Source organism: Podarcis tiliguerta (genome assembly GCF_965153285.1).
Source record: "Podarcis tiliguerta genome assembly, chromosome: 2".
Taxonomy (NCBI): domain Eukaryota; kingdom Metazoa; phylum Chordata; class Lepidosauria; order Squamata; family Lacertidae; genus Podarcis; species Podarcis tiliguerta.
The window spans coordinates 17,685,867-17,701,853 of record NC_139535.1 but is presented as its reverse complement, the minus strand read 5'-3'; the positions used below and the strand labels follow the sequence as shown (position 1 = coordinate 17,701,853).

The window sequence follows — 15,987 nt, the reverse complement described above, 5'->3', positions numbered from 1 at the left end:
AGACCTTAGAATTTCTATAACACCTCCCTCCTATACTGATAGTTCCATTCTGGCTACATGCTGATGCGTATGAATCAAGTCTATCAAATATAATCAAAGGATCAATTTACTATGAATATTATTGATTGGTAGCATGGCCTTAGTATTCTCTGCTCTGGTAACCTCCGAGTTAGACTACTGCCATGCTTTAAACAGGGGCTGCTTTTGAAGACAGGTTTGGAAATGGCAGTTTGTGCAAAACACAGCTTCCTTGACTGCCTCAACTTCCCAAAATTGCTTCCTTTATTAGGATATTTCCGTTCCACCTTAAAAAGGGGACAGGCTGTTGTGAATCACAGCCTATGTATTTCCTGCTCACAGGAAGTTTCTCTTTTGTCTATTGCTTTCGTTTCTCTCTCTGTGCCTGAGACATCAAAGCAGGCAGTCATGTTTTTTTCTTTGTTCTGACCAACGCTGAATAAACTTGTAAATATGCTCTCCTGAGTGCACTTTTCGTTGTGCAAACTCTGCTGATAGAGCGTGCACGAGCTCTGGAATGTGGCAAGCTATTTCTGAGGCCTCGTGTCGCTAACTGACTGATACTGCGTGTCTACGGGAGAGCGATGGATTGTCCGGAGGCGACGTGGAATCATGATGGCCTTTGTCTCCCTGGCAGCATCCCAACACTGCTGGGAACGTCTTTTCTCATCTAGTTCCCAGTCCATCTCCAGGGTAGATCCAAGTGCTGGTGCTTACCTTTAAACTCCTTCATGGCTTGGGTCCAGAGTCATGGTGAGGTTTCCTATCTCCATAGTTTTCCCTGCACTGAGATCATCTTCAAACGCCCTCCTTGGTTTGACTCTGACTGTGCACCATCTCACATGGTACACTATATAGCTTTAAAGCACATTCAAAGCATATTTTCCCCCTCAAATACTCCTGGAAACCGTAGTTCTCAGCACCTAATAATAATAATAATTTAGTAAGAAAAAATCTGCTATAGAAAAAAATGAGAAAAAGAGAGGAAAGTGCAAATGAAAAGAATAAAAATATAAATATAATAAGAAAAACTAAATAATGTGCTCCATTAAATATAATCAGTTATACTACCATACATTATTATATAGATATATAAGTACTATTATTATCCTAATACATATATGATTATTAATAGCCCACTATATTCTGTATAAACTTGTTCCAAACGTCAATGTTCAGTTGCCATCACCCTTAACATATTTCAGTTTCCAAGATTCTTGTGGGGCAAATGTTCTTTATGTTGTGCACGCAGCCTTAGTTCCCATGTATCGTAACTAAGGCAGAGAGATTTCTCAACTTGGGGAACTTCCTGCCTCTGGAGTAATTGGATATGAAAAGGAGCAATGAAGGAACTGTTATGTACTGAAGTTCTCATCCTGAGCCAGCAGGGGGATACTGTAGATAGTTTTCACTCAGGTCCACATATGCAAATAAGGAATTGAAAGTGATGTTCAGTGATTGGATAGTTACAGAAAGTTGTTACTGTTGCTTTGTAGTCTAACCCTTCAGCTCAGTTCTGTTTGGCCTGTGAATAAACAAGAGCTGTCTGAAGAATCGCTGTGTCCTCTGATATGTTCGCCCACAACTTAACAGGAACTTAGCATACCAAATCACTGTGTATTTCCACTCAGACCAATTTATGCCCAATGCTTTCTAATGTAGGCCATATTTTAATTAGATGCTGTCCTCGCATCCTAATAGGGCTTTCCCTAGCCTGAAAGGTAGCATTTGTTTGTTCATTTGTTTTAAACTGTTTTTAATGTTGCATTTTGAAATTGCTGCAACCTGCTCTGAAACCTTATGGTGAAGGTCAGGGTAATAAATCAATTAAATAAATTAAAAAGCAATAATGCACAGCCAAGTAGGGGCGGGAAGGGGCAGCTTCCCCCCCCCCTCCATCGACAAAAATCAATAAAAATATATTGCTAACGGAGGTTCTGCCCCCCGCTAACAAAAAGCCTGCCTGCCCCTAACAAAAATTCTTGCTATGCCCATGATGCGTACAAGATTGAATATCAGCCTTTGAGCAACAATCTGTCTTCTTCCGAGGAAGAAGGCATGATATCAGAACCATATGGGTGGGAAATGGCTAATGGCTGACTGTAAAGATACCAAATGCATTGATGTCAGTTATTTAAAAGATGCCCCCCCCCCCCCCGTTTGCTTCAGAGAAAAGATCAATACACACTTATGGTATCTCTGTACTAACCAATTTATTTACAAATGTACAAATTGAGCAAGGAGGATTACAGAGGCACAGAAGCAAGTACACAGGAGAGCAATTCTAGGTTCACAGCTGCATCAGGGCCATACAACCCCGCTCCCCCCAAAATAAGCTCAACCTCATAGCAAATCTGTCAGTCAAACTGTCTTTCAAGTCTCCTTGCCCTTGCTCAAGCTAAACAAATTAGTTCCATCCTGCAAATGGATGGAATTAGTAGGCACATTCCAAGGTCATATTTAGATAAGGAGCAACTTAAGCACCCATTGAACGCTGCCAACAATGGCTAAGCCTAGGCAGAGAGCTTGAATGGTATGAAGGCAAAGACAGAAAGAGAGAGGGAGGGATTGGGCCATATCCACAGGTACTGTTTGCAAAGGCCTTTCAACAATCAGCAAGTTTCAAAATGCTCGTCATCATGCGGTCAAACTCCGTGCTGCAGAATTTTAAAAAGTAGGTATAGAAAACCAAGTGACGTATGTATGATGCAAAGCGTTCAAGAGCTGAAAGGAGACTCCGTAACTCAAAAGGGACTCTTCTTCCCAGATGAGACAATTCTCTAGAAACGGTTTTCAGGGTTATGCTAGGTCAATAGTCTGCCTCCAACAAAGAATTCTGGGCATTCTAGTTTGGTGAGGACATTGATAAGTCTCTGGTAGGGACCCTTCACATCCCTCGCAGTGAAGGAGGAATGACTTGGGTCAGTTTAAGTCTGTGCAGTGACTCACAGTCAAATTTGGGTTCCCAAATGCCTCTGGCTCCTGAACGCCAAAAATCCGGATGTAAATGCTCCAGTTTTTGAACGTTTTTCGGAATCCGAATGTCCAACGCGGCTTTTGCTTGAGTCAAGAAACTCTTGCAACCAGTCGGAAGCCATGTCTCAGTTGTCGAACATTTCGGAAGTCAAACGGTCTTCCGGAGCGGATTATGTTCGACAACTGAGGTTTGACTGTATGTTGATAGTCAAACCGATCTAGTGCAGAGTAAAGAAATGGCAAAACCTGACACAAAGTCATAGTGTAAAATTTGAATCCAAAACATTAATGTTTCCACGTAATGTCAAGGAGAGAAACAGGAGGCTGTTTTGCCCGTTGTCGCCAATACAGTACTCATTCTGCATTAATTAATAATAATAATAATAATAATAATAATAATAATAATAAATTTTATTTATATCCCGCCCTCCCCAGCCGAAGCCGGGCTCAGGGCGGCTAACAACACTAAAATAGTGCAACATTATAAAACATTATAAAATTAATTAAGATCAAATTCAAAATTGATGGCAACCATAAACTAAAGTTTTGTAAAGATTGCCAAAGGAGGGAGTCAGGCTGCACCCTGACCAAAGGCCTGGTGGAACAGCTCTGTCTTGCAGGCCCTGCGGAAAGATGTCAAGTCTTGCAGGGCCCTAGTCTCTTGTGACAGAGCGTTACACCAGGTTGGAGCCACAGCTAAAAAAGCCCTGGCTCTAGTTGAGGCCAGCCTAACCTCTCTGTGGCCTGGGACCTTCAATATGTTTTTATTTGACAAGCGTAGGTTTCTCTGTGGGGCATACCAGGAGAGGCGGTCCCGTAGGTACGAGGGTCCTAGGCCGTATAGGGCTTTAAAGGTTAAAACCAGCACCTTAAACCTGATCCTGTACTCCACCGGGAGCCAGTGCAGCTGGTATAGCACCGGATGAATGTGATCTCGCAGTGAAGACCCTGTAAGGAGTCTCGCTGCGGCATTCTGCACCCTCTGGAGTTTCTGGGTCAGTCTCAAGGGCAGCCCCACGTAGAGCGAGTTACAATAATCCAGTCTGGAGGTGACCGTCGCGTGGATCACAGTGGCTAGGTCAGGGCGAGAGAGGTAAGGAGCCAACTGCTTAATTAATGCTTATTAAAAGGGTTGTTTGTGTTATGTATTGAAGTTCTCACCCTGGCCACCAGGAGTATCATGTATATAGTTTTCACTCAGGTCCACGTCAGTTACTTTAGGAGGGAAACCCTGGGTTGTTAAACCACTCTGGAAACTGTCGCTCTGTGAGGGGAATTAGGGTCTCCTTAAGTGCCCTTAACGAAGTAAAGCTCCCAGAATGCTTTGGGGGGAAGCCATGACAATTTAAAGTGGTATCATAGCGCGCTAAAATTTATAGTGCAGTTGTGGGCGCATCTAGGCCTGTTCTCTATGTGCCTTTGAGAAACCTAGAGCAAACCAACACATCCAACACATATTGGTAAGTGCCTCTTTCCAATGTTTTAAGCAGGAGACACACACACCCCCAGCCATCTTGCCCCACCCGCCGCATCTGAAGAAGAAGAGTTTGGATTTGATATCCCGCTTTATCACTACCCTAAGGAGTCTCCAAGCGGCTCACATCCTCCTTTCCCTTCCTCCCCCATAACAAACGCTCTGTGAGGTGAGTTGGGCTGAGAGACGTCAGAGAAGTGTGACTGGCCCAAGGTCACCCAGCAGCTGCATGTGGAGGAGCAGGGAAGCGAACCTAGTTCACCAGATTACGAGTCCACCACTCTTAACCACTACACTACACTGGCTCTCTGAAGGCATTTCTCACCCCCAAGCACTTTTCCTGCAGCCATCACAAGGTTATGTGACTAGGAGGCCCTGCTCGGTGGTGGCCCCCAGGGACGGACGCCTTGGCATCGAAAGCAAGCGGGCTATGGTTTTCATTGCGTGCAAATAATGTAGCTGCCCACCATCTTGGAACGAAGCACCCTGCTGCTCTCAGGAGCAAAGTTTAATGTAGGTGACAGTGGAGCAAACGGAGAATAGGGGGAAGACCCTCTCCGTAAAGGCGACGTTGAAGGTGAAAATGTGCTGCATGTTGTCAGCGTTGTAGAAGGACACCTCTTCCCCTTCGTAGTCCAAGTAAACCCTCACTTTGTGGAGCCTCTCGGGCATGAAAATTGGGGTGCGCTTGGGGACCGTGACTGCCCAGTACCGCCCTCCCGTTTGCTGCAATGCCCAGATGCCCTCTTCAGGGCTAAACTGGGTCAAGCCTTTCCTGCGCACCGACTCCTTGGCCACCCCAAAGGCCCAGCCGTCGGCAGACCCCACCTCCACCTCCCAGTAATGCCTCCCCGACTTGAAACCCTCAGTGGACAGGACGCGGGAGTTGGTGTCGAAGCGCTTGGGGTTGTCAGGTAGATCTTGCTTTCGGCAGCCCATCCTCACGCCCTTGAGGTCCGCCGAGAGGATGAGGAGGTGGTTGGCCGTCTCTGGGTCCAGGAGCAGCTCCTCTAGGAGGCAGGATAAGAGCGTTAAGTCAACCCCCCGCGGGAACAACAGAGAAAATTAACAGGAAGGGCATATACTGGCCCCGGCCCAGTATACCTGAAGGAGCGTCTCCACCCCCATCGTTCAGCCTGGACACTAAGGTCCAGCTCCGAGGGCCTTCTGGCGGTTCCCTCCCTGAGAGAAGCCAAGTTACAGGGAACCAGGCAGAGGGCCCTCTCGGTAGTGGCACCCGGCCTGTGGAACGCCCTCCCATCAGATGTCAAGGAAATAAGCAGCTATCCTATTTTTAAAAGACATCTGAAGGCAGTCCTGTTTAGGGAAGTTTTTAGTATTTTAATATTTAATGCTGTACTGTTTTTAACACTCGATTGGGAGCCGCCCTGAGTGGCTGGGGAAACTCAGCCAGATGGGCGGGGTATAAATTATTATTATTATTATTATTATTATTATTATTATTATTATTATTATTTATTGAAGTTCTCACTCTGGCCACCAGGAGTATCATGTATATAGTTTTCACTCAGGTCCACATCAGTTACTTTAGGTGGGAAACCCTGGATTGTTGTTGCTACAATGTTGACAGCCAGCTGCCTATAAAAGCAGGCCGGCTAAGCTGTTTGCTATGCAGTTCTGTTCCTTTTTTAAAAAATCTTTTTTTAATTTTAAAATAATTCAGCATTAATACACACATATTGCGAATATACAAGCATACAAACATACATTTCATACAATCCTTAAAAATATTCAAACATTCTGTTCCAGCTTACAAATAAAGAGCTGCTTTGGAGAAATCGCTGCGTTGTCTGCTATGTCTACCCACTATTTAACAATTATTATCTGGGCAAACATTAATTATACAAAGGAGGTTGAAAGATACAGGCAGTGCTTTCTTCTGCGGGGACGCAGGGGTAAATTTTGTGAATTTCTGTACAGTGGTGCCTCGCAAGACGAAATTAATCCGTTCCGCGAGTCTCTTCGTCTGGCGGTTTTTTTCGTCTTGCGAAGCAACCCTATTAGCAGATTAGCGCTATTAGCGCTATTAGCGGTTATTAGCGGCTATTAAAGGCTTAAGGGATTAGCGGATTAGCTGCTAAAAGGCTATTAGCAGCTTAGCGCCTTAGAAAAAGGGGGTGGGGAGCGGGGAAAAAACTCAAGAATCGCAAGACATTTTCGTCTTGCGAAGCAAGCCCATAGAGAAATTCGTCCTGCGAAGCTCATTGAAAAACGGAAAACCCTTTCGTCTAGTGGGTTTTCCGTCTTGCGAGGCATTCGTCTTGCGGGGCACCACTGTATTTTAGACATGTGGTCTATATATTTATGTATGTTTATCTTATGCAATTATCAACATTTATTCTATATTTGAGACCTTAGAATTCCTATGACAGGTTTCACAATTTGGACATCCAATGCCCTTTTTAAATGTGTGGGAGTCTTTTTTGCTTTTATTTTAACTATGTATTTTGTGCTTGTATCTTGTGATTTTATCTTGTGAACTGCCCTGAGACCTGCGGGTATAGGGCAGTAGACAAATTTAAATAATAATGTTTTAAATAGGTTGTGCTGGGATGAAACACAGAGACATGAGATAAGTAAATTAGGATCACAGCATACATTGAATGCACATTCAACGTACGTTTAAACCACAGGATTCTCCCTCCCTAAAAATTCAGAGAACTTAAGAGCGCTGAGAATTATAGCTCGGGGGGGGGGGTGTAAACTGCACTTCCCATGATTCTTTGGGTAAAGCCACACAATTTAAATAGGAGTTGAATGTGCTTTAAATGTATGGTGTGGGCATTTCTGTCCTAGGTTCTTCATACAGCTCAAGCATTCTCACTTTGCTCCTCCCTTAATTAGGCTGGGAAACCAACCGCTATATTACATAATCCCTGACAGGTGGCCATTCAGCTTCTGATTCGAGTGTCCACCACTTTCCCAATACAGTGGTGCCTCGCAAGACGAAAAGAATCCGTTCCGCGAGTCTCTTCGTCTTGCGGTTTTTTTCGTCTTGCGAAGCAAGCCCATTAGCGGATTAGCGCTATTAGCGCTATTAGCGGTTTAGCGGCTATTAGCGGCTATTAAAGGCTTAAGGGATTAGCGGATTAGCTGCTAAAAGGCTATTAGCGGCTTAGATCAGCTGATAAGCGGCTTAGATCAGCTGTTAAGCGGCTTAGTGATCAGCGGATTAGCTGCTAAAAGGCTATTAGCGGCTTAGATCAGCTGATAAGCGGCTTAGATCAGCTGTTAAGCGGCTTAGTGATCAGCTGTTAAGCGGCTTAGTGATCAGCTGTTAAGCGGCTTAGCGAACAGCTGTTAAGCGGCTTAGGGGCTTGGGGAAAAGGGGGGGAGGGGGGGAAAACCCCAGGAATCGCAAGACATTTTCGTCTTGCGAAGCAAGCCCATAGCAAATTCGTTTTGCGAAGCACCTCCAAAACGGAAAACCCTTTCGTCTAGCGGGTTTTCCGTCTTGCGAGGCATTCGTCTTGCGGGGCACCACTGTACACTTCTGCCCAAAGCCAATGCAGCAACCATGAGCTTTTGAGCTATGACTGTATTCAGTGACATTACTGAAAACAGAGAATACAGGAGACTGGCAGAGTTTTTATTACATGCCTTGAAAAACAGCCCTTGAAACTCATTTCTGGATATACGTATTAACACACACAACGTCTGCTTTGAACATTCAGGTGTATGATCTGGTTCTTCAGAAAATCTAGCTAATTACCAGCACTTACCTTTCTCACCTTTCCCCAATTCATCCCGCAGGTGATCTGAAAGAAGAGGAAGCCCATTAATGAAAATCAGGGCTAACTAGGAACAGCAGAAAGAGATTCTGTCCAAACACCATATACGTACATATTATACTATACAGTACCCACTATTTTTCATTGGGTACACAGGTTTTTTTGCAGTGTGTGTGTGTGTGTGTGTGTGTGTGATTTAACGTCTCTTGCAATTACAATCAGCTCCCTGGATATGCATATACACTGGTACCTCCGGTTGCGAACGGGATCCGTTCCAGAGGCCTGTTCGCAACATGAGCAGAACGCAACCTGCGTCTGTGCGTGCGCGGGCGGCGATTCACCACTTCTGTGCATGCACGTGACATCATTTTGCGCGTCTGCGCATGTGCGAGCAGCGAAAGCTGGAAGTAACCCTTTCCGGTACTTCCGGGTCGCCGCAGGATGCAACCTGAAGTAAACGTAACATGAGGTATGACTGTACGCAAACACACACACACACACAGACCCATACAAGAGAATGGAAACTGTTAGTAACCTCTGTGTCATAAACAAATACCAGTCTTTCCCAAGCCGGCGCCTTCCAGTGGCTGATGGGAGTTGTAGTCCAAATTATCTGGAGGGCATCAGCTTGATGAAGGCTGGCACAGACCAACTTGTTCCATGTTCCAGATCTGCTGGTTACAGCTCTCTGCATCAGCTGATTGCCGGGGCTTGCAAAATCACATGCACAGGACTTCGTAGGTGCTGCTGACCACGTTACCTGCAACCTCCCCGCCCCCAACCCTGCTGTCTCTTTACCTGCCCCATACCTGATGCCAGGTGTAGGGCAGGTGGGCGTGGCTAGGCCAAAACGACCTCACTGGCCAAATGATGGGACCAGGAAGCCCAATTTAAGACCAGAGGCCAGAGGTTCTCCACCCCTGTAGTACAGCATTCTGATTCCAGCAGTGACCACCCAGAGTCCTCTGGGAAGGCCGCAAGCAGGGCATGGAGGCAGCTGCTCCCCCCCCCTGTTATTGCCCCCTCCCTCTGAATATGGAGGCTGCTCCTTACGACCACCATGATTAATAGCCTCTGGTAGAGGCAGCAAATCCCACCCCTGTCTGGTGCAAAAGAAGAATACACAGCAGGCACCCCACAAACTGCTGGCTACCAGGTGAATTTGTCTAAACCCTTTTGGAAAATCCAGCTAGCACAGAGGCCATCGCTGCACTGCAACAACGCATCCCGTTAGTCCAGGGGTAGTCAACCTTTTTATACCTACCGCCCACTAATGCATCTTTCTTGGTGGTAAAATTTCCTTACCGCCCACCAGTGCTCAATGGAAGGAGGATTCAGCTTGTGCCGCAGAACCTCGAAACGCCCACTAGTGGGCGGTATGGACCAGGCTGACAACCCCTGCGCTAGTCAATTAAGAAAGCAGTTCTTTCAGGCTGTCTTCTGTAAATCAATAATGCAAATTGCTATCGAGACTGAAAGAGACTGCTCCGTGCTGGGCCATGGCATGCCACAAGCCAACACTTCCGCTTTCAGATGCTAAAATACCGAGAATGGATTTGAATGGAGAGGTGGTGCTTCTCTTTACCTTTGAATTTCTTCAGCACTCCCTTGAGGACCACGGTCTTCAGCGAGAAATTGCAGGTGTGGCCCTTCATGTCAGAAGAAACGGGAACCGGCCTCTGACATTTAAGGTCATCGCTCCTGACAGGTTGCGAAAATTAGAAGAGTTACTGAACTGAGAGTTACGACAGACAAAAGAGCAAAGCTTTGCCTCCCAGTTTTTTGTTGTTTTTTTAACATATGAGGCTTCAAGGGTTGAACTTCACCCCGGTGGCTTCGCTGCTACACAAATAAACACGAAAATAACTCTTCCTTCTCCCTAGCCCTCCCCACATTCCCTATTTCTGTCTGAGAGCTGCCAGTCTGGCTGCCTATGTAGGTGATGGAAAGCTGAGATTGCGAGGGTGGGATCATATTCACACTCAAAGTGGTTATAAGGAGCCTGGGATTTGTAATGACCCGAGTCATCTAGGCTGCAGCCTGCAGAATATGCCTCAGAGACTCTGCTTCCCTGAATGGCTGACACTGACCTTTCAGCTGGTTCATGAACAAAGAACAAAGAGGGGGTGAAATTGCAGCTCCATACCTGATCAGGGCACTTGTCACATCCTGGAAGAAAGAAGAAGAAGAAGAAGAGTTTGGATTTGATATCCCGCTTTATCACTACCCGAAGGAGTCTCAAAGCGGCTGACAATCTCCTTTCCCTTCCTCCCCCCACAACAAACACTCTGTGAGGTGAGTGAGGCTGAGAGACTTCAAAGAAGGGTGACTGGCCCAAGGTCACCCAGCAGCTGCATGTGGAGGAGCGGGGAATCGAACCCGGTTCCCCAGATTACGAGACTACCGCTCTTAACCACTACACCACACTGGAAACAAGAGAGGGGAGGGAAAGAGGGTTGGGGAAAGAGCAGTCGTCTAACACATTTCATTCCATTCCATTATTGAATTAGAACCGTTGAGCTGGAAGGGACCCAAAGGGCCATCTAGTCCAACCCCCTGCAATTGCTTCCCCTTTTATTCACAAAAATTCCAGAAGCAACGGGTGGGATTCACCTAACCAGTCGCGTCAGCAGAACCCCACACAATTTCTGCTCTCGCAAGAGGGCTTCCCCCATCTTCTCACCCCACCCAGCAATCAACTTGAGCGGGGGGGGGGTGGCGGTGTCAGGGCGGGTATCGGTAGCAGGTCAGCAGTAACTCACAAGGTGTCAGTGAATTTAACTTTTTCAAAGAAACAGCAGCTTGGGCCTAGTGAGCCGAGCAATTCTTCCCCGTAGATCTTGCCCCAATGAGGCAGTTGCGAGGATGGAAGGTCCTTGCCTTCCCACAGCTCTCTAAGCATGAGACTCCGACGCCTTGTCTGTCTTTGCTCCACCCTCTTCATACCTCTTTGGGCTCTGGGAGACCAGGGGAGAGGGGAGCTGGTCACAGCAGGAGGGGGAGACTCCTTGGCACCCTCAGCAGCCTCTTGGTCCCCTTCCACTCCAGCCTCCGCCTCCAGGCTGCTCTCTGCCACAGCCTCTTCTTGCTCACTAAACCCTGGTGTTTCCCCCCCAGTAATTTTTTCCAAATACAGTGGTGCCCCGCAAAACGAATGCCTCGCAAGACGGAAAACCCGCTAGATGAAAGGGTTTTCCGTTTTGGAGGTGCTTCGCAAAACAAATTTCCTATGGGCTTGCTTCACAAGACGAAAATGTCTTGCGAGTTCCTGCAATTTATTTTCGCTCCCCACCCCCTTTTTCTAAGGCACTAAACTGCTAATAGCCTTTTAGCAGCTAATCCGCTAATCCCTTAAACCTTTAATAGCCGCTAATAGCCGCTAAACCGCTAATAGCACTAATCCGCTAATCCGCTAATGGGGTTGCTTCGCAAGACGAAAAAACCGCAAGACGAAGAGACTCACGGAACGGATTCTTTTCATCTTGCGATGCACCACTGTATCTTAAACACAATACATCTTAACAATATTATTCTCCTTTAAGTCTATATCTTATCCAAATTAACTTCCCTCCACCCCTCTTCTGGCTTCTCTACATTGCTCTTACTTAAGCGTGATTGCTATATATGCATTCTATAAATGTCTATAATTCCTTAATAAATTTTTGTATTCTACTTTAGACATACATTCCTTATTATATTACAGCATTGTGTCTTGTGGTCTAACCAAATGTTCACAATAAATGTGATGAGTTTTATTTCAGTCCTGTGAGTGTCTTTATTTATGTACAGTGGTACCTTGGATTAAGTACTTAATTCGTTCTGGAGGTCCATTCTTAACCTGAAACTGTATTTAACCTGAAGCACCACTTTAGCTAATGGGGCCTCCTGCTGCTGCTGCTGCGCCGCCAGAGCACGATTTCTGTTCTCATCCTGAAGCAAAGTTCTTAACCCGAGGTACTATTTCTGGGTTAGTGGAGTCTGTAACCTGAAGCGTATGTAACCCGAGGTACCACTGTACAGATTTCTCTAAGGATACCATAAATTTGGACCATTCTTTTTGGAATTTCGCATCGTCCTGCTGTTGGATTCTTCCAGTTAGCCTTGCTATTTCCGCATGTTCCAATACTTTCTGTTGCCTTTCTTCAATTGTCGGAATATCCCTGCTCACTAAACCATGTTACCTCTTTAGCTTCCGACACCTCCTCCTCCTCCTCCTCCTCCCGGTCTGCTCCCTCTGGCCACTCATCGTCGTCCCACCACCAATCCCCGGGCTCTGAGCCTTCTTCCCCTGGGGGTTCCCATGAGGGCCCCCCAGCTGCTGCCCCCCACCACTCCTCAGCATCCAGCCAGTCCTTGACACCCTGGAACAGCATGCAGGGGGAAGAGAGGAGGATTGTGTAGAACCAAACGGTGAATATTTGTTCCTTAAGGCCTGTAAAGGCCATCTTGGTAGTCAAGATAACCCAGAGACTAATTAGTATTTGATGCAAGAATGAGCTCACTATGTTTATCCGTTTGTTTTGGTATATGCTAATTGGCCTGCTTTGATGCCACGCTTATCTCTGTTGACTTGGCACGCTTGGCTATTGGCCTAGGAAGAGGAGACAGAGTTTGATGCCTGCCCCCTGTGGACCGATGGGAGACTCTGGCCAAACTGACGTATGGCCTTTTTGTCAGTTTGCATTTCTTTGTACAGAAAGTATTGATCTGATATGTAGAGATTTTTCCTATTCTGATTAGTTCAAGAGGGTCCTAGAAGGTTTATTCTCTGTGTTATAGAAGGTTTATTTCTATGTGAATGGAACAGGAAGGAGGTTTTTTTTTTTTTGTTTGGGTTACATTTCTTCCGGGAAGCTGTGTACAGCTGGTAAACTGCTTCTGTTATGTTTCTGTCATGGTCTCACTCACTTTCTGTTTTTCTGTCTCTTTGTTCTCATGTTCTGTTTCTGTATGCTTAGTGTTAAGGTTGAGTCTTATTATAAGTTCTTGTAAGTGTAAGTTTTATTGTTTTTTGCTGCAACTGGATTTTTATGGACTGTGCGAATCCTGATTACACTGGATTTGTGACCATTATGCTCATTTGCCTTCAGTAGAAAGTAAAGCTCTGCTGGATGAAGTACAATTGCCTCTGGTCTGTTTTTTTTGTAAACTCTGCTACATGTTTAAGATATTTCCTGCTCCCCCTTCATGGGCAACAGTTTTCTGTGCAAGTAATGCATAAAATGTTTGCCCAGGAGTCGAGAGGCATGACAGACACTTGCTGTTTCTGTGTTTGCCCCAGCAGCGTAACTTCTGCAATCGCCAACCAGGGTGTGTGGGGTGAGCTGTGGGGTGGAGCTGCAGCCTGCTCGCAGCACTGGATCCCAGCGTCAGAGAGGGGCATCCCTCTGGCATTTCTGACATCCTTCTTTGGTACCCCTGCATCAAACCACTTGCACAGGTGTTATGTATTCCATGGTCTGTGTTTGCCTGAGCTTGAGTCCGGACCAGGCATCCCCAGCCCTCCAGATGCTTTGGACTACAATTCCCATCATCCCTGACCACTGGTCCTGTTAGCTAGGGATCATGGGAGTTGTAGGCCAAAACATATGGAAGGCCACAGGTTGGGGGTGCCTGGTCTGGACTAAGGATTCTGAGCCCCTGTCTTCTGATTCGATACATGATATCCAATCACAGTACGTATTCAGTATTTGGGCTTATGCCATTGGCCCTCAAACTCTGAGTCATGATTCGCAGCTTGGAAGTTTAGATAGCCAATCACGTTGGGAGTGGGAGTGGCCCAGGCCTTCAGAAATGTATATAAGAAGTTGCTTTGCCCCTGTTGTCCAGTTCTGTTAGTTCAACAAAGGTTCTTGCTGTTATCGCGGTGTCTTGCCTCGTGGGAACCTACCTATACTTCAGCAGGCACCTCCTTTGGGCCTGTGGATGGGCAAGGGACATTCCATCTGGCAAACCTAAGCGCTTGTCCTGATGGAAGGATCGCCTTGGTGTAGGACATTCTGGTTTTCTAGTTGCCAATCCATCCTGCTGCATCTACTGCCATATAGATGCAGGAGTCACAAATGCTTTTTAAAAGGGTTCTTCTGCTGCAGTTCCTGACAGCTGACTTCTGTGTATAGCGGCAGCTGTCTGGAGAAGGGCTGGAAGCCCTCGGAAAGGGTGTTCAAGTGTTTAGTCCACAGCCACCACACTGCCACCAATGCTCATACCAGAATTGCCCACCATTTGTGGAGTGGTGGTTAAAATGTAACATGGACGTGGTTCGGATTTCATAGGTTGAAGACAGGGTGCAGCAGCAGGAGAGAAATTACAAGAAAGAAGATTCCACCTAAACATTAGGAAGAACTTCCTGACAGTAAGAGCTGTTTGACAGTGGAATTTGCTGCCAAGGAGTGTGGTGGAGTCTCCTTCTTTGGAGGTCTTTAAGCAGAGGCTTGACAACCATATGTCAGGAGTGGTCTGATGGTGTTTCCTGCTTGGCAGGGGGTTGGACTCGATGGCCCTTGTGGTCTCTTCCAACTCTATGATTCTATGATTCTATAAACAGCAACTCTATTGGAAAAGGTGTGTGATGCTGGCAAAAATTAGAGAAAAGACAAAAATGCTTTTTGACTGTATATGTTTAAAATGTTGAAAGTTAATAAAAGTGTGTGTGTGTGTGTGTGTGTGTGTAGTGGTCTTTCTCATGATCGTGATGATGTCCTTAGTACAGTATGCTATGTATAGAAAGAGACCACAGCCCAGATTTCTGGGCTACAGCCATCCTCAGCGAGGAACGCTGCAGCCTTTAAATAGGTCAAAGAAACTGCTTGGCATGGGAACATTAGGTGCAACTTGAGAACGGTGGCAAACAGAAAAATCAAGGCTTAAAAATCAACACCACAGAACACAGCTTTTATGCAAAACAATTTTAAAGTGACGGGGGTGAGGGGGAGTATTTTTCTCCCCTCCCCCCAACAATACAGAAATCAGAAAATATTGTTTCTGAATTGAAAGAAACTCAGTCTTGTTTTAATTCAAGTTGTTGCAGATGTCAGGGCGACCGACATTCTTCCTAACTCCCTGGCTCCTCTGCTTTTGACAGCTGCTCGATCCGCAGATGTTAGCAAGTCATAATGCTTCAGTTTGTGCTGTAAAAAGCTTCACCTGCAACTCTCAGCACCCTTAATGAAGAGTTGTTAGGAGATCCTCGCCTCCATGACCTACAATCTCCAGAGTGGCTTAACAATCAATCCTTCTTCCCAAGAAACCTTGGGAACTGTAGTCTGTGAGGTGAATAGGAGTCTCTCAACACCCTTAACAGACTATAGCTCCCAGAATTCTTTGGGGAAAGCTATGACTGTTTGAGACATGGGTGGCACTGTGGTGTAAACCACAGTGCCTTGGGCTTGCTGATTGGAAGGTCGGCGGTTCGAATCCCCGTGACAGGGTGAGCTCCCGTTGTTCGGTCCCAGCTCCTGCCCACCTAGCAGTGCGAAAGCACACCAGTGGAAGTAGATAAATAGGTACCGCTGCGGCGAGAAGGTAAATGGTGTTTCCATGTGCTGCTCTGGGTTCGCCAGAAGCGGCTTAGTCATGCTGGCCACATGACCCGGAAAAACTGTCTGCGGACAAACGTCGGCTCCCTCGGCCAGTAAAGCGAGATGAGCGCCGCAACCCCAGAGTCGTCTGCGACTGGACTTTACTCTCAGGGGTCCTTCACCTTTATACGACTGTTTGGAGTGGTATCATGGTGCCTTAAAGTATGGCATGAATGTGGCCTAGGAG

General features: G+C 46.3%; 1 protein-coding gene across 4 annotated transcripts in view; it reads right to left on the bottom strand.

Moving 5' to 3' along the window:
• LOC310670490 (E3 ubiquitin-protein ligase TRIM7-like) overlaps positions 1-15,987 on the bottom strand; it is a 329,122-nt gene that overhangs the window by 302,560 nt on the left and 10,575 nt on the right. For 2 of the 4 annotated variants that reach the window (XR_014507580.1, XR_014507581.1), the window contains exons 4-7: positions 10,367-10,389; positions 9,806-9,921; positions 8,212-8,247; positions 4,765-5,478 (exon numbers count right to left, since the gene is read on the bottom strand). Coding sequence is in view for 2 of the 4 variants with exons in the window: in XM_083425930.1 (XP_083282056.1) it covers positions 4,964-5,478; positions 8,212-8,247; positions 9,806-9,921; positions 10,367-10,389 (690 nt within the window). In the remaining 2 variants the exon portion in view is untranslated. Of the gene's footprint in view, positions 1-4,448; positions 5,479-8,211; positions 8,248-9,805; positions 9,922-10,366; positions 10,390-15,987 lie in introns of those variants that run through there. The other 2 variants (XM_083425930.1, XM_083425931.1) reach the window with 2 other exon arrangements.